The 22,657-nt window shown below is 41.4% G+C and overlaps 1 protein-coding gene across 1 annotated transcript in view; it reads right to left on the reverse strand.

The window, feature by feature from the left end:
* The window catches only part of IL1RAPL2 (interleukin 1 receptor accessory protein like 2), a 391,471-nt gene that overhangs the window by 360,185 nt on the left and 8,629 nt on the right, over positions 1-22,657 (reverse strand). The window contains exon 2 of the mRNA XM_075162335.1: positions 18,745-18,845. Coding sequence (XP_075018436.1) covers positions 18,745-18,826 — 82 coding nt within the window. The 5' untranslated portion in view covers positions 18,827-18,845. The remainder of the gene's footprint in view (positions 1-18,744; positions 18,846-22,657) is intronic.

A 22,657-nucleotide genomic window follows, 5' to 3' on the forward strand; every position in this document is an offset into this window, starting at 1 on the left:
TCCCTCATCCGTCATGCAAACACACTGTTGCAAAGAACCTCAGCTCCATTCTTTCATATAGTTTATAACACACCTATTTTTTTGCTATGCATTGGTTAATCTTTTCAATAGTTGCAGTGAAGTTAATCTACACTCCCAAAGCTCAGCGAGTGTGTGCAGAAGCCCAGGAAACCCTCTTTCCTGAGAAAGAGCTTACAGCCCAGAGAGGCAGGCTGTGAATGAGCCAGGTGCAGCTCTAAGCATGCACACAGGTCCTGCAAAGGACCTGTTATGGTATCAGCCTTTCAACATATGCCATATGTACCAGCATGCAATACTGCATACTTAGTCTTTTTTTTCCAGTTAGTACTGCAATTAAAGAAGAAACCCACCTCATTAAAAGTTTAAACCTCTCATTCTGAACAGACACATGCCACTGTCTCTTTTAAAGAAGTCATCCTACTGATTTTTTTTTTTTTTTTTTTTACTTAGTTACTCCGGTATGCAACACTTCAAGTATTAGCATCCTTCAGCATAGAGAAACTACAATGGTTTAATAAAGCCCTATACATTATGGTGCATTTTATTATTCGAAGGCTTATGAACCCAGATCAGCAAACGAGGAGGTACAACCTGCTAATTTAATGAGGACAAAACCTTCCATCCTGGGTAATTCTTCTTGCCCAGAAAAACAGCACATTTGTTTCCTCCCTAGAGAAAAAAAATAATTCCTCTTGTTAACAATAAGCTACAGCAATCAGTAAACAAATCTGAACTCGCCGCCAGCAGCAGCTATCACTGCATCATAAACAGCGCTCACGTTCTAGGCTGCCCGTCCCATCGCAGGATGGGGGAGAGGGGGCACGTGTGGGTTCAGGGACCGTGAAAGGGCTTCCAGGCGACCCTTCGGTACCTGCTCCCGTAGGAGAGCCCCAGCTCTGCTCTCAGAAGGTGACACCCCCAGAAGCAAAGAGATGAACAGAAACTTCTCTTCATTTAGGTGCTGGAATTTTAAGTAAAGCTCTCAAAACTCCCCAAGGCGTATTGTTGCTTCCATCAAAGGAAGCCAGTGAGCGTGACTGATAGTTTGATTTTCAGTGGTGCTTAGGTTCTGCAGCTCTCATCAATTGCAGTGCAAGTTGTAGGTACTCAAAGCCAATTTTTTTTTAAAGGGTAGGTATTTTAAAATGTATTGCAGTCAAGAAGAATTGGGAGCTACAGTTCTCTGAAGGCCTTCAGCACTTCTTAGAAGTCACATTGTGAATTTTTTCTCCTTTTCTCCCTAATGTTTTGCTTTCTGGTTCAGAAAATATGACACTGGAGACCCCCGTTTCATTACAGAAATTAAAAAGAGAAGATGTAACAAAATACGTCCTTGGAGAGGAACACAAATAGTGCAGGGAGCCTCCGGAAAACGTACAAAGCACAGGAAAAACCCACAGTCTCTCTGGAATGCCCATTCATTTGCCTCCATTTCCTACAGGAGAGGGGAACCCACATCACCATTTTGAAACCCCAATTTATCCTCTCTCTCAAGAATCGGTTCAGTTAGAAGCAGACCTCTTTTATATTACTCCTAGAAAGATCTCACAATAAAGTCCTCTCTTTGTCAGTACTGCAGAAATTAAATAGTAAAACTCAGTGCTGCAGAAATTAAATAGTAAAACTGCATTATCCATTAAGAGGTTTTGAAGTCTATTTGTTTACACAACAAGAATTACTTTTACATTTCTAATTAGGTAGCTATTAACTAACATACAGGGAAATCACAGCAGCATATGAAGTTTTGCTATCAGCACAATCTTATTAAAAGGACAGCTTAAGCTTTTACTAAGAACAACAAATTAATCATGATAATGTGTTTTTAAATCATCAAATGCAGAAGTCAAGGGGCTTTTTGAAAGTTCTTTGAATCAGCTTATTTTCTCTGTTGATGTCAGAGTTTCAACACAGGCTTAAGTAAAAGAAAAGCTTTTTCAAATTCTTCTGGCATTATTCTATATATGAAAATCTATGAGGTACACTAAATTAAGCTGAAATTACATTATGCATAGTCATTCTTCCACTGTTACACAGGGAAAATAACTGCTCTAGTATTCAGAAGCTGCCAGAAAGCCTTTAACCCTTTCTGAACGAACACAGCAGAGTAGGTGCTTGCCGAGGTTTAACAGGTCAGAGACCCCAAGCCCAAGGAGACTTCAAGTGCTTTATCATCATTCTGTGATCCCCTGCACAAGAGATTTTCTTATACAGTTTTCCAATACAGTGCGCCACCAAAGAATTCAACTTTCACATTTTTAAATCAGCTGCATCAAACGTATACACTTTTTTTGACCCTTTGTCTCTGGTTAGAAACGCGGCTTGATGGACCATTGTCAGTATGGAGAGATATAAAAGTTAAGAGACCAAAGGAGCACGTTAGTGGTGCTTCTGGAATAGCACTTGAGAGTAGTAATGTGTGACTGTGCCATCAAAGACTATGGCAGAAAGCAGCCATAATTTACAGTCTCACCCAGGGACATAATTAATCCTTCCTGATTTTGGGGTCCTTTACTACCAGTGGGAGGCTGCCATATTTTATTTTGCCAGCTAGCAGCACAAACTACATGGATTTGGAGTCAAACTGTGGAAGTTATAACCAAATGCAGACTAGAGGACTAAATGCAGGAAGATCATTTATAACAGAAAAAATTATGTTTCTGTAATTCCAGAAAGCATGAACCTGAATTTCCCACATCCTATTAAAAACCCTCCGCTCCCATGACTATTCCATTTATATCAAACAAAACAGCTTGAACGAGGTAATGAACCTGGGATGGAGCAAACCTGGATTCCAGAAGACTGTTCTGCAGCCTCAGTCTCAGTGTGTGCTCCGCGGAAGACACCTGGCAAAGAGCTGTTGGTAGCCTTCACTGGCCACAATGATGATGAGAGACGATGAAGATCTTCAGCCTGTTATTCCCCCAACAACTCAGACTAACAGCTTTTTTGGGAGACACATCCTTCACACATCCATGTTTGAGCATGATTAATTTGTTCGAGACAAAACCAATTTGTTCTAGCTACTTAGGAGTATTCCTGCTTTTGCCTTATACAGGGAGATGGAGATGCCACCACCACTTTAGCAGCATTCAACCATAATGCTCCAAGAACTAATGCGCAAACACTCATTACACAGCACTGGGTCTCTCCATCCCAACAAACTGTTTCTCTTAAAGAAGTACCTTTAAAATATATATATATTTGCTGCTGCAAACTGAACAGGACAGGACTGAGATGGTCACTGAACAGGTGATCAAGCAATCCCATGTCTTTTTTTTGCAGAAAGAAGTTAATTTGTGCATTCAGTCAGGCAAGTGCTGGAGAATGGTACCCAACTCACAGCAGAAGAATTATCAAGCAATCTCGATCCACGGTGTAGTTCTTAGCCACTCAAATCACCATAAGTCTATTAAAAGTTATTCATAAATAATATCAGTGAAATAGTTGTTTCTGAATTTAAAAAAAAATTGCCCTGCCAGGAATTGCAGCATTTCTGCTCTTCTGTACAAAGTGATCCCAATGTCTGTAAGTTATCTTAATTAACATTCTGAGAGATTAATATTTTATCATTATCACTGTAAGTTCAAACGAGCGCTTTAGGACAGGGTATGGCCCTCTAATTAGTACTACTAAAGTATTCCTGGTCCTTCATACAGCTGAAGCACTCGAGAGCTCCAGTCAAATAGAGAAGAGAGATGATGCCAGTTCATGAGAACTTACAGTTTGAATGAGTCAACAATTCCAACCTCAGAGATAATTTTATCACCACATGTGCTTGACAAAAGATAGCTGCTTACCCATATAGTCAAGTTCTGTTCTACAATTTCATTTAGCTTTCCAGTTGTAAAGGCAGTTTCACGGGCAAAGCTCAGCTGGAGACCATCACAGCTTTGTTTCTTTATATCATATCTAATTGAGAAGGTTTCCAAGGATAGTCATTGTTGAGAAATGTATTTATTTGCTTCTGAGAATCTTAAAGATGCTTGAAGAATTGCAATTGCAAGGATTTGTCTTTGGAATAGTAGTGAGGTATTACTTTTCTCTTGTGGGCTACAAAACTTCAATTAAAATTCAAATTTTGTATTTGGAAACAATACTGTGGTATCCAAATGGATTAGCATTAAAGGACCTTTTCAAGTGGAATCTGCACAGCATGCCTGAATTCAGCCTGCACTAAACTATTTGCTGATTGTTTAGTCAAACTACAGCCAAGGTGTCATTTTAGGGGAATTTCTGCTGCTACACCTACCGTATAGACAGGCTTGACTTTTATTTTAATGAAGAGCCAGGTCCCTACAAAATCCACTGCAGTGCAATTTTCATCACGATACTACCTAGAAAAGATTCTTCCTGGGGATTTACTGTGATACATTTATACTTCTCTCTCTACTTATCCATTGCAACGCCCGAGGTAGAAGCAGGAGAGGGAGCTGTCAGAGTCTACTTTCACTGATAACTTGGTTTCCTCCCGCTTGTGTTCTCACCTCAGCAATTTCTGGCACACATCAAATTACACCGGCAGGGAAATTTCAGCTTCAAAATACTTCAAATTTACAGAGTACAAACATCCATTAAGTACTCATTACTTAAATGATAATTGCTGTCCATTTGCATGCACAATAGTCACAGTCTAGAGGCAGGATACGTGTGTGGGGACCTGCTCTGCAGCCATCTCGCAAGCAGGGTCAACGGGAGGTTCCCTGCAGCAAGTGCCAACACAACTGGGCACCATAATAAGAAGCATGTTGTTATAGGCTAAATAAGCAGCTCTGCTGCTTGATCCTGTGGGTTATGACATAATTAGCTTCTGAATAACTGAAATCAATGGATGTTTTTGCAGAATCACACCAAATAAGCAGAAGCTTGGCACACAGAAGGGAGAAACAGTCCCACTGCTGCACAGTCATGTTTGTTAATTCCTAGTTTAATTCCACCAACTTCAATAGCTTTACAGCAGGAGGAAAAAAACCCACAACCTAGGGTTACTAGTAAACCCTATCAAATTACCCTGCAATTTGAAAGCTAAAGTGAAGTACTGCTCTTCCTCCTTCACCACCTTCGCTTAAAAGCCCTCCTTGCTTCCAGGACTGCATACACTGCCACCTTGGAACAGTTTATGGAAACCCACCGCCACCAAACTCCTGAAATGTCCTTGGAAATCATGTCACTTGGTGATTTCCTGTCCTTGTAAACCCCAAACCCTCCCCACTTCTCCACAAAGCCAAATCTATAATCCACTAAACATTTTAAAGAGTTTTCTTCTAAAGCCTTAGTCTTTTACACATAGCCTTACAAAAAGCCCCTCCAGTTCCCTCTGCATGACATCTATCCCATTCTCTCATCTCTCGACACACCACTAAGTTGCATTTCTACTTGCAGCCATCCTTAAATGACCTTGGAAAGACTGAATCCCATTGCCCCAGAGCAGTAAGTACGTTCCTCTGCATCTTCAAATTTTTCAGGTTCAAATATTTGAGTTCCACAAAATAAACCGCGTTTCATGATAGTTTTGCTCCCTCCAGTGCAGGCTGTGGAAACCATGGCACGCTACCAAGGACTGAACCTAAGCCCAAAGCAGGACTCAAACTGAATAGTACTCTACCTCAGGGAGGATCAGCATCATTCAAAACACTTGCGTAACACTAAAGCAACATAGTAACTATTAAAATATTCTTCACAGACTACATCGGTTCCTGAGTTACCTAGTCCAGGCTAGTATTTTTAACACACACGCCACAAAACCAAACGTTAATTCAAAAATCTCTACCAAAATGGCAGTGTAACTTGCACATACACAACAACGCGAAGGCTAATCAAGCTGAAGCGGAACCATTCTTCTCAGCCACAGCATACATTCAAGTAACAGACATCCAATCCATCACAAATGAAAAACAGAGTGAAGCAACAATATAAATTACATCCGCTGAAAATGCAACACACAGCTCTGTTGAAGGCTTGGTGAAAAAACATGCACCAGAAGGCTGCAACTAGCAGCTCTGTTAAAATCTCCCTCAAGGAAGGTGTGAAATGCACCAAGTTCGCAGAGAATCAACATAGGAAACATTAAATTCTTTCATTAGAAAAGGTTTATCACAGTTCGTGACAAAGACATGCAAGCACTGATGGGAAAAGTAGCTCTAAACAAGATGTAACTACATAGGAGACCAAACTCTGACTGTTTGGAGAAGAACGACTATCTGAGGGAGCCCAATTTCTTCCCCAGCCTCAATGGTAAAAGTCTCTTAAACAGGAAGGCCAACATGCTTATGAATTCACAGATGTGGTGAGGAAAGGGACTCTCACTGCTCACAGTCAAGTGCACTAACGGACAACAGTAATTGTAAGATGGCTCAGACCCTGCTCAGGCAAAAAAGAGACTGCCCGAAGGAGGGATGGAGCAGTTCTCCATTCCATGAGACACATGGGATGAGGAGCAGAGGGCGAGTCTGTCGTTTGAAAATGCAGCCATGATTATTATCACCACTGAATTTACCCTACAGCTTTGAAGTCGGGGGACCCGGGGCGGTACCCCTCCACGCTGCGCTGGCAGGGTTGTAGGAAGGAAGCCGGGGGTGACCCCGCTCAGCCCCTGCTCGCCCGCTGCAGGGTGGCTGCTTCCCCCCAGCAGTGCTGGGGGCTCCAGGCTCTGCGCTTTCTGTCCTCCCTGGTGGGTGATTTCTTATTTTGCTATCCACAAGCATTTGCAGAAGGAACTCAACTCATTCAGGCAAAGTCTTATTTTTAATGATGTGTTAACAAACTGCATACAGAAAAACATTCTAAGAAAGAACAAAAAGCAAAAAACCATATATATTCCAAATAAAAATTGGGCTCTGAATACACCTCTCCCTCTAGGCAATTATATGGGTAAATTAGGTACTGAACAAATGAAATAGTTATTGTAAGTCTGTTCTTGCAATACAATTTTTCCAGAAACAGTAAATTACTTTGAGTATTTATCATAACCTGTTATCTGCAGAAAAATGTGAAAACTAAATAAATTTATGGTAATGCATTTACCTAATAATATTTACCAAATGACACTGTTCCCTCTGCTGCTTGTAGCAAACTCAGTCATGGAAACTAAGGACAGGTTTGCCTTATTAATACAGCTCTCTGCCTGTGTATTTTAAATACCTTAGAGCACAGTACCATCTGTGTGTATTCTACTAATGAGCTGCTACTTAGACTGAGGAAGGCCAGCCAGCCAACACCGATTACTCAGATGGAGACTGCCTAATTTTTAAGCAATTAATGAGCTCCTCTCTCACTCTACGTAGAAGCTTCCTCTGGTTAATTCTCCTGGCATATTATGGCATATCCTATTCTAAAGAAGGTTTCTCAAAGAAGAAAATAAAAAAGAGGAACACGACACAGCCCAGTCCAATTCCTCAGAGCAGAGCCCAAACCCCGTGTGTGGGGCACAAGCTTCAGAAATCCCTGCTGGGACCACCCTGGGCAGGGGCTGCACCACTGCTTCCCAACAAAGCCGAGACGGGGAACAGCATCCTGCAGAGGGGGTAGCTCAGCCCTCTCCCTCGCTCTAGAGTGTTTGGGGCACTAAGATACCTTTAGTAACACCTCGAAGGACGGACTGGAAGAGACAATACCATGCTTACACAGGACCTTGATGGTTTTTTTGCCTCCCACCTCCCAACCATTTGGAAAAATCTGACACTGACTGTCACCAAATGCTGCACAGCTCCACAGCTGGGGATCGCCAGGCGTGGATGCTGCATGCTCAAGAATCACTGAATGCTTAGCAAGATGACTGACTGCTCCCATCTCGTCCCTCATCTGACTGATGTGATTTTAAAAGGTGAGCCTTAAGGGGCTATTAGATTATGCAAAAATATAATTCCCTCTTCTGCCACTAAAAAATATTTCTTAATAACCTAAACAAAGTTTAAGGAGATCAAAATTACCTTTTACAGCTCCCTGTTGGAAAGCGCTGTAGTACAGCATAGAATGAGTATTAAATTATCTCAGTAATTACATTGATAATGCACAACTTTCATGTGCACAATAAAACCATTAAAGGAGATCTGATTTTTACAAGTATATTACACATTATGATTCTGAAAGGGCAACCCTATGTGCAGGAGAGGATGGGCTTGTCTTGCACAAACCTGAAAAACACGCCAACTCCAATCATAGCAGTGAAACTATTATAGAGGAGAGCTTTTACCCAGCAGTCCCCAGCAAGCAAAACACTTGCCTCCCTTGAGGATGCTCATATTTACACACCAGTAAGAGACTTAATGTAACATTTCACCTTGGTTTGACATTACCAAGCCGTTCTACAACCACATTGTGGAATCTGTATTTTTTAAGTTCTCATGACCAAGGTACCCAGCATTTCACTGAGAGGGGGTGGGAGGGGAAGGAAATTGTTCCAAAAGACAACAAATAATTACTATAGCACATCAAGGGTCTTCCTCGCTACAAGATGAATCAAGTTGGTGACACATTCTGCAAGAGACTTTGCACAAGAGCAATGTTAAGACAACCAACTGTTCGCATGGGATCTGTGTCCTTCAGAGAAAGCCATCAATTACAGCTTTTTATGAAATAGAACAAATAGAACAGTTCATTTGTAGACATTTCTAAAATAGGATTTAATAAAGATCCTTTCTTCATCGGTTGAGCTTTACACTTCCCCTGTGTAAGGTCCACAACAGTTGCAGCCAGGCATCCCCAGTGGCTGGATTTAGGTTTCATGTCTCATGCACTAAGTCAGAGGCATGTTTTGCAGTTGGAACAAAACCATTTGCAATAAACACTGAATGGTAAAGAGCAAATTTAATCGCCCAATCCAGATGAAAAAAATCATAATGTTGTAAACAATATGATGTGAAGTCACGGTGAGTAAGAATTATGTTGACCTACATCAGGAGTCAGCCAAAAAGCTTCAGCTTTCAATCTGCTCCAATAAAGCTGACACACTCCACTCCTAAGTGCAGTTTTCACTGTCGTCCCCTGATTTGCCTAAAATTACAAATGTCATTTTGAATGGAAATATTACATCCAAAATGTCATTAGTGATACACATCCTAATTTCTTTCCTTATTTTTGATTGTCTAAAACCACACCATTATTCACACCTCCCTGGCTTTATACAATGGGTCAAGATTTTCAAGGTCCCATCAAAAATAAGTAATAGATTCAAAGGCTCAAATCTACAATAATTATTTTCTTGGCTTGAGTTTCAAATTTGCTTTTCTCAACCACAAGTACCAGAACAAATGGGTTTCAAAAATACTTTTAAATTGGTTTATTTTCCCAACAAAACATACTCTGCAATAGGAGCCTGCAACTAGAGAGGAAGAAGCAGGTCCAGAAGGTGGTCCCCCTTCACCAGGGAGGTCTAGCAGTGCTGATGGCTGCACATCCACCTCCAACCTGGGAGCCGAGGAAGCCTGCGGGATGACCTGGCTCCACCAAAGCGCTCTCACTTTCTCAGTTTTCAGATCTCCTCTGCAGGCAACCTGAGAGATTTGACATGGTCAACTGTTTCCCAATAGAGAATCCCAGAAACACTAGGGTCCTGACCACTATGTGTTCAAAGTCTTCCAGCTTCTTCATCTGACATCCGTATCAAGGACCTCAGAAGTCCTAGCGTTCAGCTGCAACTCTTGAATGCCCCAGAGATACAGAGCCTGGGAATAATCCTGCCTTTGATTCATGTTCCAGCAGTTTTCCATTGCTTATTAAATGTACCCATCTCAGGGAATTGGCTGTTCAAAATTAAACCATGTCACTGAAAAAGAAATTCTGATGAGCCCTCTTCTGCAGAATGTGATTATATTTCTGCATTTTACCATTAGCCGGAATGATTATATCTCACACTACTCTTCCCCTTCCAGGCCCACCCACATACATGTTTTGCTGAACATGTAAGACAGCAAAAGCATGCATGAAGTGGCTCTGCACATTGATCCAAATAACCTTAGGCTCACAGAGCGCATCAGCAAAACAAAAACATAATGCTTAAATCCAAGAACAAACAATTCCTGTGAAATTGTCTTGTGAAAACTCTGATCTGCTACGTGAACGTCAGTCTTCACAAACATTAAGTCACTTCTATCTTCAAAATACCAGAAAATATCCATTAACTCTCAAATAATAAAAACTAATTTTTAAAAAAAAAGAAAAGTCTGTGAAACAACTTTGCACTCAAATTTTTATATTTGTGTTTGTACAGTGGGATGAAAAGACCAGCATTTCTTTAAACAAACACGAACATCTGGTTAGACTATACACTGAGGTGTCCTTGGATAAAGCTGTTTTAAGCTATTCACACATCTGATGACAGAACTCCAGTTCCTGGTATTGCTAAAAATCTAAAGGCAGCTACTAGGTAAGCACAGATGGAGCCCAGAGTGGCTCAAATGCAGCTGACTGCCTGCAGAATGGCTGCAGTTTATGATCAACAAATGTTTTTTAGGTCAGAGGAGTAAGTATATACACAGGTTTCTATAAGCTTGGTTACCTAAGAGACTTGATTGGTGTCTCCAAGGCTCATGGTCCCTCAGGTATTCCATGTGCCATTTTACAGTCTGAAGTGTTTTTTCCCTGCGTCTCCCACTATACACTGGGAGGACAGCTTATAGCCAATACACATAACAGACTTGTAACATTCAAAGGCAAAAGCTCTTAGCCTAAAACTATTGCACAAAACCTGGAATAGCAGAATCTCTCTCCTCTTCCTGCTCCAGTTCTAGCAGACACATCTTATTATCATCTACTGAAAAATAAAAGAAATTACAAACACTTTTCCCTAGCACATGTATCCAAGATCATAAAAGCACATTCTACACACATGCTTATTTTAGCCTCAAAACTTCTCTGGGAGATAGTACTGGTCTCCTCATCCTTCCCTAAGGCGTTAGCAACATAACAGAACAGAGGGAAACATTTTATTTGTGTTATTCCTCCACATCACCTTCAGTGTGCTGGGCAACCTGAACATCGCTTCGTCTCTGGATGATTTTCTACCATCTGTAAAATGGGAATAACTATGATGCAAACATTAGAGACAAAAAACACTTGTATTAAATATCATGGTAGCAGATGTTTACTAAAAACACCAAATAGTCCCATGAGACTTTAAAAAATACTTGCCAAGGTAACAAAGCACAATTAGAATACTGAAAGTCCTGAAATACTGAAAAAAGTAATACTACCATCATGTTTCAAGGCCTCTACTAACAGTCCTAACAAACGTTTAAACTATGCACATGGTTACTGGATGCCTAAACGGCAGTGTGTCCCCCAGACACAGGCAAGAGCGACATAGAAAATATTGTACTTTAAACATTAGAAAGGAATTCGGGAACTTCAGGCTTTCCCTTTTGCCCTGTTTTAGGCCTGTTCGCCGAAAGGGCAGCTGAACCCCTCGGGGGCTTGCCCTGACATCACCACTTCCCCGGTGCCTCCTGCCCAGAGGGGCTGGTAGGTCAGGTTAGCAGTCAGGGTCTGACGCAGGTTCCCATTGCTCCCACTTCATGAGAGCAACAGAAATGAGATAGCCAGTTACAAAAGGCTCATGCCAGGTACTGCTATTGCCTCCAGTTTCTCTATTAAAAACCAGTGAACAACGCTTACAGCTGCCTGGATCAAACTGTCTCCTACTTATTCAATTACTATTTAATTTCCCATCTGGAATAATGGATGCAGAAGTTCCTTTTTAAAGGAATACTGATCCCTCAAAGATGCAAACCAACTGTACCTGTTTTAAATTGAAGTCAACACACCTTCCTCAAAAAAGAAAAAAAAGTGACTGGGAGGGAGTTTCCATAGGTCATACGCAGCACAACAGAGCTACAGTTTCGTGAACCTCAAATGTGGAGGAGGTTTAAAACAAGTCAAGCTAACAGAAATACCCTCACCCTTCCCGCCTGGAACGAGGAACCACACGGGGAGGGCAAGCGAGAAGGAACTGATGGCAGAGGCTGGCGGGCACAGGCAGCCTGGTTACCGCGTCTCGGAAAAGCAAAGTGCACAGGTCAGCAGCTTAACTTTAATCTAAGTCTCTGTCTTCAGAGGCGGAGCACTGTATGTTTTCATATCAGTATGTATTATAAGTACTAATCATGCTTCTTGTGGGAAAGAATCAATTGGATTTGAAAGGGTTAGGATTAATAAAGTGATAAAATGTCACTCTAGAGGTGACACTGCAGCTCAGATCAATTTTTAGATAGGCAATCATTTCTACTTTAGCCAGTTATAACAGTACCACAAGAATCTCATGCAGGTCTATATACTAACGTTTGCACATACATGCACTGCACTAAAAAGAATTCGTTCCTTCTTCACAGGTCAACAACTTGAAATACTTAACTCTGCACCTCCTGAAAAGGGAAACCTCTGATGTTTCCTTCATTATTTGTAAAACCAACTTCTCCAAACTTAAATGCCAAAAAATAACCAAAAATGCATCTCAATTCTCCTTTCTTTCGCTATTTCCCATAGTGATCCCAACATCTCCTACCTCACAATTTTACTGCTTAACGCTTTCACAGCTACATACATGGCAAAAACAAGTAAAAAAGAAGTTTCTGATACAATGTGTGACAGGGACTAACAATTTAAAACTGAAATGCACTTCAAACAAGAACCTAGAATACACACCCTCAAAGTGAGCACACTAGAAACACTGAAATGAAGATCTCTCTTAAAATTTTTATTTAGGATCTTAAAGAAAACAAAGCAAAGACATCTTGATACATTAACTTTTTCATTTAAAAAGGCCACATTTTGGCGAGGGGAAAAAAAGTATTATCCAGTTAAAGGCATAGAGCTGGAAGATTTCTCAATCATGACGGTATGTCTACTAGAGGTTCAGATATTATTAATAAACTCTTACATGCTGCAGCTAGATGTAGAACAGAATCCGAACAGAATCCGATGCCCATTGCAGAAGTGGAAGATTATAGATTTTTAACTGAGGAAATGACATTTCTTTCATGCTTTGCTTATTTCCCCCTATCCTTAAAGATCTTACCTTTGTGATTTACTGCAGTTTGGAACAATTTAATTGCGTTCATTTATTTTATTCAGATACAGCTGTGGTTTCCCTTTTGGGAAAGGAGTCTAGCTTTAATATTTAAGTATCAGCTCAATATTTTAATTGTTTTAATTATACATGAACTCATTTTAAATGAGTGTAATAGCTAAAAATTTGAGTGTTTAAATAAGTTCAATATTTAAACCCTGTCAGGTTGAGGTCGCTAAAAAACCCCAAACCTCCAGCAGATTATTTCCTTTCTTGTTTTTCTCTATGCATCTCCCTTCCTCCCTACCAGCAAACAGAATGTCTAAATGCTGCCAGCTGTCCCCCAGATAGGTCTGTCTAGCTGCAATGCCGCTTTCTGTCTAGAGGAGAGGAAACCAAGGCTGAGACGCCCGTAAGAAGGTGCGCAGACTACCGGTGCTTCACAGCTTACTTGCTGGTAGCCCCCCAAGACCTGACTGAGCGCAGCAGCCTGGCTCCTTACTTCCCGCCGATCCAAACAGAACAGATGGAGAGCAGCCGTGAACCCGTGAGCAGACACAACCGTATGCAAGAGGGACCGTACATTCCTGCACTGATGACAGCTTAGAACAACAGTGATCTCGACTTTTTTGTTTGCTGGAACTGTGAATAACTTAACATCTCCTGGGAAAAGTAAGAGATCACTGTGCACTGGTTTGTGTTGCCGAGCTCCCATTTCCTCAATGTCTGCACATTATTTGCAGGAAATAAAAGCTGAAAGCCTCTTTTGCATCACTCGTATCTCAGAAATTGGGAGGGCTCATAGCCATGCATTTTACATCAGGGCCAGAAGTCAGCTCTTCAGGCAGAAGCAATTGCAAACAAAAAGCAAATGGCAACTGTGAGTGCTCATCCTGCAGCTCCTCTCGGGCCCCACTCCAGCAGGGGCAACGGACTTTTAGGAGTTAGGCTCCTCTAGGATATCCCACTGCAGGCACAAATCCATAAGTCATCTCTGAAGTACAAACACCTCCGCTTCCATGTATGTCACGGTTTTCGTGGCCAAACTGACCAGGCCACAGTACAGGAAGATCGAGCTTCATAGAAGGCAGCAGAGGGAAATCCTAGGCTAGAGCAGTGACAAGCGGTAGGAAAGTGAGGGTCTCCTGAAACATCTGTAGCAGACCACAGTAAGTTGTTGCATGACATTTAAAAGGCATGAAATATCAAGGCAATAGGTTTTAAATGAATGTGTTAAAGCACTACGTCCCAACCACTGCAACATCAAAAGAGAGAATTTAAGACAATTTGGCTATGCCCATACACAGCAAGGCACGATGCTAAGTCAAGCCCTCTCTCTCCCAAGCCATTGGTGGCAAAGTTGGATGCAGGCGGAGGGTGACGGGGTGGGTGAGGGATCAGAGATGCACTTGCTCCTCTGGCACATGACTGCCTTTTGTGTGGTCCCAAGACAAAGAGGAGGAGAAGGAAGGCCAGAATCCCAGAGCGCATCCATCTGACACACTACGGAGGAGAAGACACAAGACTGGCTCTGTAGCTTGGAGAACATACCGGTGCCAGGCCTGAGCCAATTAAGCCCTGTTAACCTGCAGAAAGACTGCTACCAGCTCTGCAGCCAGCAGCCTCGTAGAAACCTTGGGAACGTCTGCCCATGCTCCTCCACACAAGGTTGGCATGCCCTGGAGTTCCAGCATGCTGAGACAGGGTATTTCAGCTCAGCAAATAAATACAGTAACAATAAATGGCATCAATTATTCACTAACGGAATTATGTCTAGTAAGTCAAACAGAATCTATAATCTGAAAAATCTTTTGCTTAAAAAATGCAATGATTTTTTTAATTGGTTTTATATTCCCTGCTATGATTATTCAAAGCATTATATCCAAAGGGCTTGGGAAAAGAAGTCACTTAATCAGATTAAAAGAAAATCACCTACCAGCTGGGAACCTAGCAGTTCCCACATCCTCAATTTATTTGTATAACCTCCACCTGTAAAATACCCTTTCTAGGGTATTGCTAAGGCTGCAGTCCCAGCATTAGCTGTTTGCTCAGTTTTACTTCTTAAAGCAGGCAAAAAGGACGACCTGCAGCTTTCAAAAAAGCTTCTTAATATTAAGAAATGCTTGTGAAACTTAAGTCAACATTACATTCACACAGATGCTTGAGGCAAACTGTTCTGTTCCCACCACAAACAGCAATCATTACTCTGTAGACATGACAGATTTCTTCTGGAGCATCTGGAAGTTGCAGCCTGTAACGAAGAATCTGACTAGCATAATTAAATTACTCACCCATTTTAATTATTTTGGCACCACATCTCAAGTGAGAAGCAGCCAAACAAATTTGTCTTGCTACAAGTTTCTGTGTCATTTTTGCAGCATCGCAAGGTACTCTAAAACTCATCTGTAGCCCTCACATGCATTCCTGCTTGTCTTCTCCAAATGGAAATATGGGCACCTGAATCTATTACAAAGGGCAAGTAAAGGACATGAGACAAATCTCTTTCAGTTCTGTTTTTCTCTCCCCTTCCATGAGGACTGTTTCTTCAGCAAACTCTAATTCTATGCTTGCAACTGTAGCACCATTTAATCATCTTCGATCCTCCGCTCCTGACCTCTCTTTAATGATTCTTGCCTGTTGTCCAGCCCCTGTGTACTGTCTGCATTTGCTGTCTGGAGTTCTCATCCTCAACTTTCTCCTCGTGGGTTTCCATTCCTTGGCTTCGAAGGAATATTTTCCCACGAGCCTCTGAAGACGCCTTCCCAGCCAAACCTCTATTCTCTTTAAGGCAACTTCCGTTTCACTGATAACGCCCTTCCGGACATTCTGCCCCCGCTTTGGACTGCCTCGGTTTTGGTGATGCCTTTGCATTACTTAACAAAACACCGCACCTTCTCACTGCTCCACCCCAAGTCCTCTTCAACTCAGCTCTCTTTAGATTCTCCCTACCCCTTAAACAAGATATATTCTATTATTTGATATTACACACATGCTAGTCAACTTCATAATTGCTCTTGTACTTAACACTAATCACAATTCTGGCCATTCATGCAATAATTCTGCGTATTGCTTGTAAAAATGCCAGTCTATATAAGTCAGCAAGACACCAATACCCTGATTTTGCTGGTTTATTGCCCTAGTAGCCCAAATCTGTCTTTATCATCAGTGTCAGCACTTTCCGTGCACCGCTTCACACAGCTCTACATAACTGTCGGTACAATTTCCCTTCCCCTTTTAAGGATGCTCACCAGCTTAGACGTCCCATACCAATAGCCAGCAAGACCCAAGACTACAACATCCATCCAGAACACTGCTGCAGAGACCCTGTCCACAGGGTGTCATGTGGGCACCCCATCCACTCCCCCCCTTGCTCTCATCTGCAGCTAAAACAAGTCTTCCTGCTTTGAGACATCCTGCTGTTTACACTGCAGTGCGGCTGCCCACAAATAACCATTAAATTACTTTCCCCTTCCCACTCTCCTTTATCAAGACACCAGTAAAAAAAGAAGACCCTGAACTACAGCACCAGCACGCTATAGCTACTGTCACCCTATCGAGCAACATGGTCTCATTGTTTCTTCATGCATTTGCCTGGCTGCATCCATCCACTATCGCTGATCTTCAACTTAAACAACAATACAAATAGTTAAAGTTCAGAAGCCTCTGGAGCACTTGTCCCTTCACAACATATAATATATAGTGAAACCCCAAGCAATCAAACAACAGTCCTTCATATCTAAAGACCCCTTTCAGACAGGGAGTCAAATTACCAGTTTTGCTTCAAGTGCTGAAATCACAGAAACAGAAAATGTATTTCACACACAATGTAGTAGAAAAAGGAAAAAAAAAAGAAATCAATAGTTTGCTCCACACAGCAACCTAAAAATCAGCATGTATGACAGAATGAATATTGAAGGTGAAAACCAACTGCATGATCATGTACTTCCAAAGAAACTATAATTTTACTTTACGTGCATTTTTCCCCTGCATCTTATACTCAACACATACCAACTCAATCAAATGAAAAGGAAGCAGCTATTCACTAGTGGGTTGTATTTAGCAATAGGCAGTCTGACATACTAAAGCGTTTTTCCCACCAGCACTCAACCTGAATTGATACTGTCAATAGCTGCCGATAACACAAGACATTCTGCAGAGTCAAAGAAAGCAGATTTAAAAAAAAAAAAAACTCACATTAAAATATAATTAAAGGTAAGGTACCAGCTGAATGATGCTATAAGCACAGGCATGTTACTTCTACAGATGTGTACTTCTGATAAAGGAAATGCAAAGGCCCTTCCTTGCAGCCAGGTGGTGTTGCCTGGCATCAATGAATCAAGGCTGCTCAATTGTACAGATTATGGATCTCATAGGGGTTCCCATACAGGCCAGTAATAGCAGTTTCAAAAAACAGAAACACCATCGCCCTTAGCAGAATTTAGATCAAGCTCCACTGTAGCCAAATCCTGATATCCATGACTACTCTCACAGGGCAAACAGGGCTCAGGGCACAATAACCACAACAAAAGGCTGTAGACTAGTTCAATTTAGCAACATCCATTTATACTTTCTAGCCCAGCAGAAAGAATTCAGCCTAGCATCTGGTAGTTCCCAGAGTAACACTTCCTAGCCTGGGATATGACATCTAATTCTTTATAATAGATGGACCACTAACTTTTCTCCTCCGTTCTCAAGAAATGCAGAAATTAAACTTCAAACTGGCCACGCTAACTAAAGTCAGTAATTTCTGTTTATACCTGCATTCCTGAAAGTGTTGGCTGAGGACATTGAGGACAGTGAGACCAATGGAAGCCCTCACACTTGTATGTATAGGACACAACTAGTGGGAAAAAATGAGTAAGTTAACATGCAAGTTTAAAAGTACAACATTTATCCTGCATCAGTTACCTGCCCGCACACACAAGGCTCTAGCAGACTAGCACCACCATGCAACACGGCAGCTAACCTACTCGTCTGCCCAAAGTCCTTCCAAACTCGCAGCTTACTTGAGAAAGGCAAACAGTCTCATGAAGTCACTCCCTTTGAGGAGAGAGAGCTGCATGGACTAGAAGTCACTTCAGGCTCTAATATAGATGAAAGATTATCCAGATCAACTGTCTATCCCGGAAGGAGATACTCTAATGCTTATGTGAAGTGTTCTGTTACTATTAGTGCGTTTCAAAAACAGTTGTAAACATAAACCAACTCCCATTCCCTTCCACTGCCAAAATAATCAGAGATTATCTACCCAGGAAAGCTCTTCCCAGTTGATCCTACATATGATCACATATATGGCTGGCATGACTTTTTGGAAGATGCCCTTCCAACGTACGAAAAAATCATCCAGACTTAAAAGTCACCACAAACCACATCCACAGTTATGAAAATCCCTTAGCATGAGTAAAAGATTGGATGTTAAAACAATGCCAAAGTCATTATTACCTTTGTGGGTTTTCAGATCAACCTTTTATTTTTCTTAATTTTTTTTTTTAATAGAAGAAAACATAAGGACACTTTCAAATAGCTTAAAGTCACATCAACAGAACATTATAGTGAGAAAATTCATCCTGTAACATCTGGCAAGCAAACCATATTGATTATGACTTTTTTTTTTTCAGAACAGAACAAAAAGTATATATGCAAAACAAAAAGCAGCCGTCTAAAATGCGTGATTGCATGAGCACTAGGTCCAGATTCAAAAGTAAAAATATTTTTCTGTGACTTACCAGAATTTCTCTTTGACACGAGCTTCAAATTCATGCTGACTACAGTACAGATCACAAGAACCAAGAGAACAAGAGGCTTCATCTTTCACTTTCTGTGACAGCTGAAATGCAAACATAGTATGAAGTCTGAATCACAGCTCTTCACTACAATAAAGCAGCAGCTACAGTTAAACATTTCTCAAAGAACCATTACAGGGCAATGGCTTAATCCAGTGACTTCTGGGTTTATTTTTATGCAGAGGTAGGAAACCATAATGGTTCAAAGTAACTGTCTATGAAATATTTATCTCTGACTGTCACACAAAAGGGTTGGGTTTTTTTAAATGACACTATGAAAGTATTATTTTGCTTTAAAAAAACCACAAGACTTAACTGTTTATTTGAAACAGTACGGGTCTAATCTGGCAGATTTTTGTATGTTATTTAAGGAGGAGACCCTGATGGTCATGATTAGTCTTGTCTCATACAAACAGGCCACACACTTAAAAAAACTTCACATTGTTCAGGAAAAGATAAAGAGTAAGTTATGCATGCAATTTCTCTCAGCAACCTTATTTTCCCACTGGTGACCTTGTAAAAGCTCCTACAATTAATTAATTCCAGAGATTTCTCCTATAAAATGAGGCAAAGACAGGTGAACAAAATTCAGAAATCAATGAATGCAGGTCTCGGGACTCTTATTAAAAAGATAAAATTAGTCTAGTTTAATTTAATTAGTTTTAAATTGTATTTTTAATTTTGTATAATTACTGGAACTAGTTCTGTTTTCATTTACAAGTAAAAGGTCATTCAAGAAAACAAAGCAAGAGGAAACTGAGGCTCCTTATCTGCACTTAAGAACAGGTAGAACAAATCTGACTCAGCAAAGACCATCTCTCTCTCTCTCTTTCAATGCAAGAGAGAGAGATGCTTAATTATAAGCTAGAGTCCTCAAATATATGCTTAGCTTGAAGTCACAGGCCTTTAAGTGGCTTGATATATTTAGACTCCAGGAACTCATCTCCATATCAGATACAGACTTTAGATCAGGACCCTTATTCGGAGATAAAGAGAGCAGTCATCTAAACCAGTATGAAATTATTATTTGCCCCAAAAGATTCAGTAAACATTTTATAGCAGTTTCTTTTAAACAGCAATACACAAAACTACCTGCATCAGTAGTCAAAACAAAGGCCAATGAAACAGAATTATTCCTTAAACGCTGCACCACCTCCACCTGCTCAGAGGCACCCTCAACTTCGGGACCAGCCCAAACCCCTGCAGCTCTGAACATTTGCTCAACGTGATAAACCAGCAAGAGGGTGCAACGTCCTGCAGTTCGCTGAAAATTATTCAGTTTCATTTGAGTTTATTACATCAAATATTCTTCTCTTGTAATTTTACCACCAGCCTACTGTTGTGTGAAGAAAATGTAAGGAACCATGTATAATCTTTTACATGATGGCAATTATGCTGCTATTCAATTATTTCAAAATTACCACTTACAACTGAAGTTTTCCCCCTCTCACCTTTCCGTATTGCGAGCTATAAATAGGCAGTGGATTCCCACCGCCCCCCCCGAATTCTACGTTCCCATGGGCACTTTATGTCTATCGATTCCTCACGGTAACGATGCTAAAGGAGTTTTCAAGGAATAATACGCGCTTAAGGCTGTCTGACAGTGGTTAATGGCAGAATTAGTATTCATTCTTCCTTAACCTCTCCTTGGAGTACCAAAATCCTGAAACAAGCAAGGCCATCTTGACAAGAGAGCTTAAAAAAAAAGTAATTGAACTAAATCTTTTGACAGATAATTGTAATGATGATGTTATGCTAGAATGGTTTTCAAGTGTAGCTTTGCAAATTACTTTCTCCACTTTCCTCCCTTCGGTTATTACAGCTGAAGTATGTAACTCCTAAGTCTTTTTTCATGTGGGTCCCTCCGTCCCCACCCCAAACGAGCTACACTGCATTAAATACACTTAAAAATTCAAAGCAAGTTCTGCCAGCCAACATTCATGCTAGAGATAGGGGGAAATTCTTGGTTCTGTCAGCATTGATACGAGTTTTGCTTTTTGAAGCCCTGATCTCACCAAGGCAGTCAGTCTCTGTACCTGCAAAAATCAGGAAAATACAACAGGAAAAGGGCAAGAAACTATTTCACCACCCAGTCATTCGCAGCCTAGCCCAGAGCCTCAGCTTGTCACATCTGACACAACCCCACTGAAGCTGGCATGAAAATACACGTCAAGAGTTTGACGTCCTAGAGTCAAGTTTTCCCCGTCCTAGACATCCAGCCAGAAGAAGGTAGGATCAGTCACACCAGTGTGACCACTGGGTCAGCTGGTTACTGACCCGAGACAGCAGACAGCTATAGAAAACAAGGCTGTTCAAACTGCCATATCATAGATCATTTTTTTTAAACATACAATTTGACAAAGAACGCAAGGTACAGCATAAGATGTATTTCCGCCAGAAGAATGTCAAGCAGCCAGAAGAGGGAAGGTTGTATGTGTCCAGGACAAAGTCTCTAAATTTGCTCAGGAGGAGATTTCTGGGGCTGCCAAGACTCCCATCATGTCTGCCAATGGAACCAGTCTCACAACTCTCTCCTCTGGGACACTCGCTCACCTAGCAGGCAGTGGGATGGACTAGAGACTCAAGACAATCCGGTGCTAGACCTACTAGCACTTCTGGAAATAAATGAGTGGGAGAGTGTCTATGATCCGACAAAGAACTTGAATAAAACTGTGCTGGCTTGAAGAGATATGAGATGGGACAAACCAGTTAACATTCAATACCATTTTTCTATAATCGAGGCATCTTCCTCCAAGCAGGGCTGATTTTGTCTGTTGTCAAACTTTCCCCTCACAGGCACTGAGCAGCATTTCCCCGAGGAGCTGCTTGCTCTGATGCTGCCAACTCCAAGCAGCTGTGAGCAGGGGCTCACCGCTGTAACAAGAACATAGTGCTCTACTCACACCTCACAAGAGGGGGACCAAGTTTAGGACCATTCCCAGAAAAGTGAAGATGACATCTTACTCAATAAGGATATAGAAATAACAATTACAGCTAACTTGCCCAAGATCACTGAGAGGTGGGATGAGAGACACAGAATAAAGTGCTTGTTGAGGAGGCTGAAAGAATTGCTAAACAAGTTCATCCAGCCCTTGTTGTGACCTGCCAGTTTGCATTTGTATCAAGGTAAGTAAAGGGAGGTTTCTACCATCAGAGGGAGAAATGTAGGAAAAGCAAGGTGTGACAACTTTATTCTCAATCATTCCACTGCTAACGAGGCCACCCCTTCCCTCCTCATACCATTTGATGCTACAGACCACAGACTTCAGGCAGCTTTCCCAGTCTGCTGTGAGCACCCAGCAACTACAAGGGGACCCGGGTGCAGCACAAATTCTGTTCTTCTAACAGAAACCCTGACTCCCATATGCTGCCTAATGTCCTTCACCTGTGTTGTAACCTTAGTTCTTTCTTCTAAGCCCTCAGAAAACAGGGCTTGGGAAATTGTGTCCCATTTTCTTCATGTACTGCTTGCTGTCCTTCCAGCACCCACTCCAGCTCGCATAGCTTCCCAGCCTCAAAAGAATTTCAAGTGACAAGGTTAGAAGAAAGCATCTAGAAACAAGAAGGAAACTGGAGCATTAATATTCTGCACAAAGCCCAGCACTGAGATTCCCAAGTTCCGGCTTTAAATATAATTTAGTTTTGCTCTAATTTCTACCACAAGCTTTGTTTATACAGTGTTCCTTTTTAAGAGAAAGCAAGGAAAGAAAAGTGGTGCATGTGTGCACTCAGGCACACGTCTGTGCACTCAGGCACACGTCTGTGCACAGACTGAGATTTGCTGACACACCATGAGGCTCTGTAGGTTCTGGTTGCTCCACAGAAGCTGCTCATTAAAAACAGCAGCCCACCTCTT

Source organism: Calonectris borealis, chromosome 13, assembly GCF_964195595.1.
Source record: "Calonectris borealis chromosome 13, bCalBor7.hap1.2, whole genome shotgun sequence".
Lineage (NCBI taxonomy): Eukaryota > Metazoa > Chordata > Aves > Procellariiformes > Procellariidae > Calonectris > Calonectris borealis.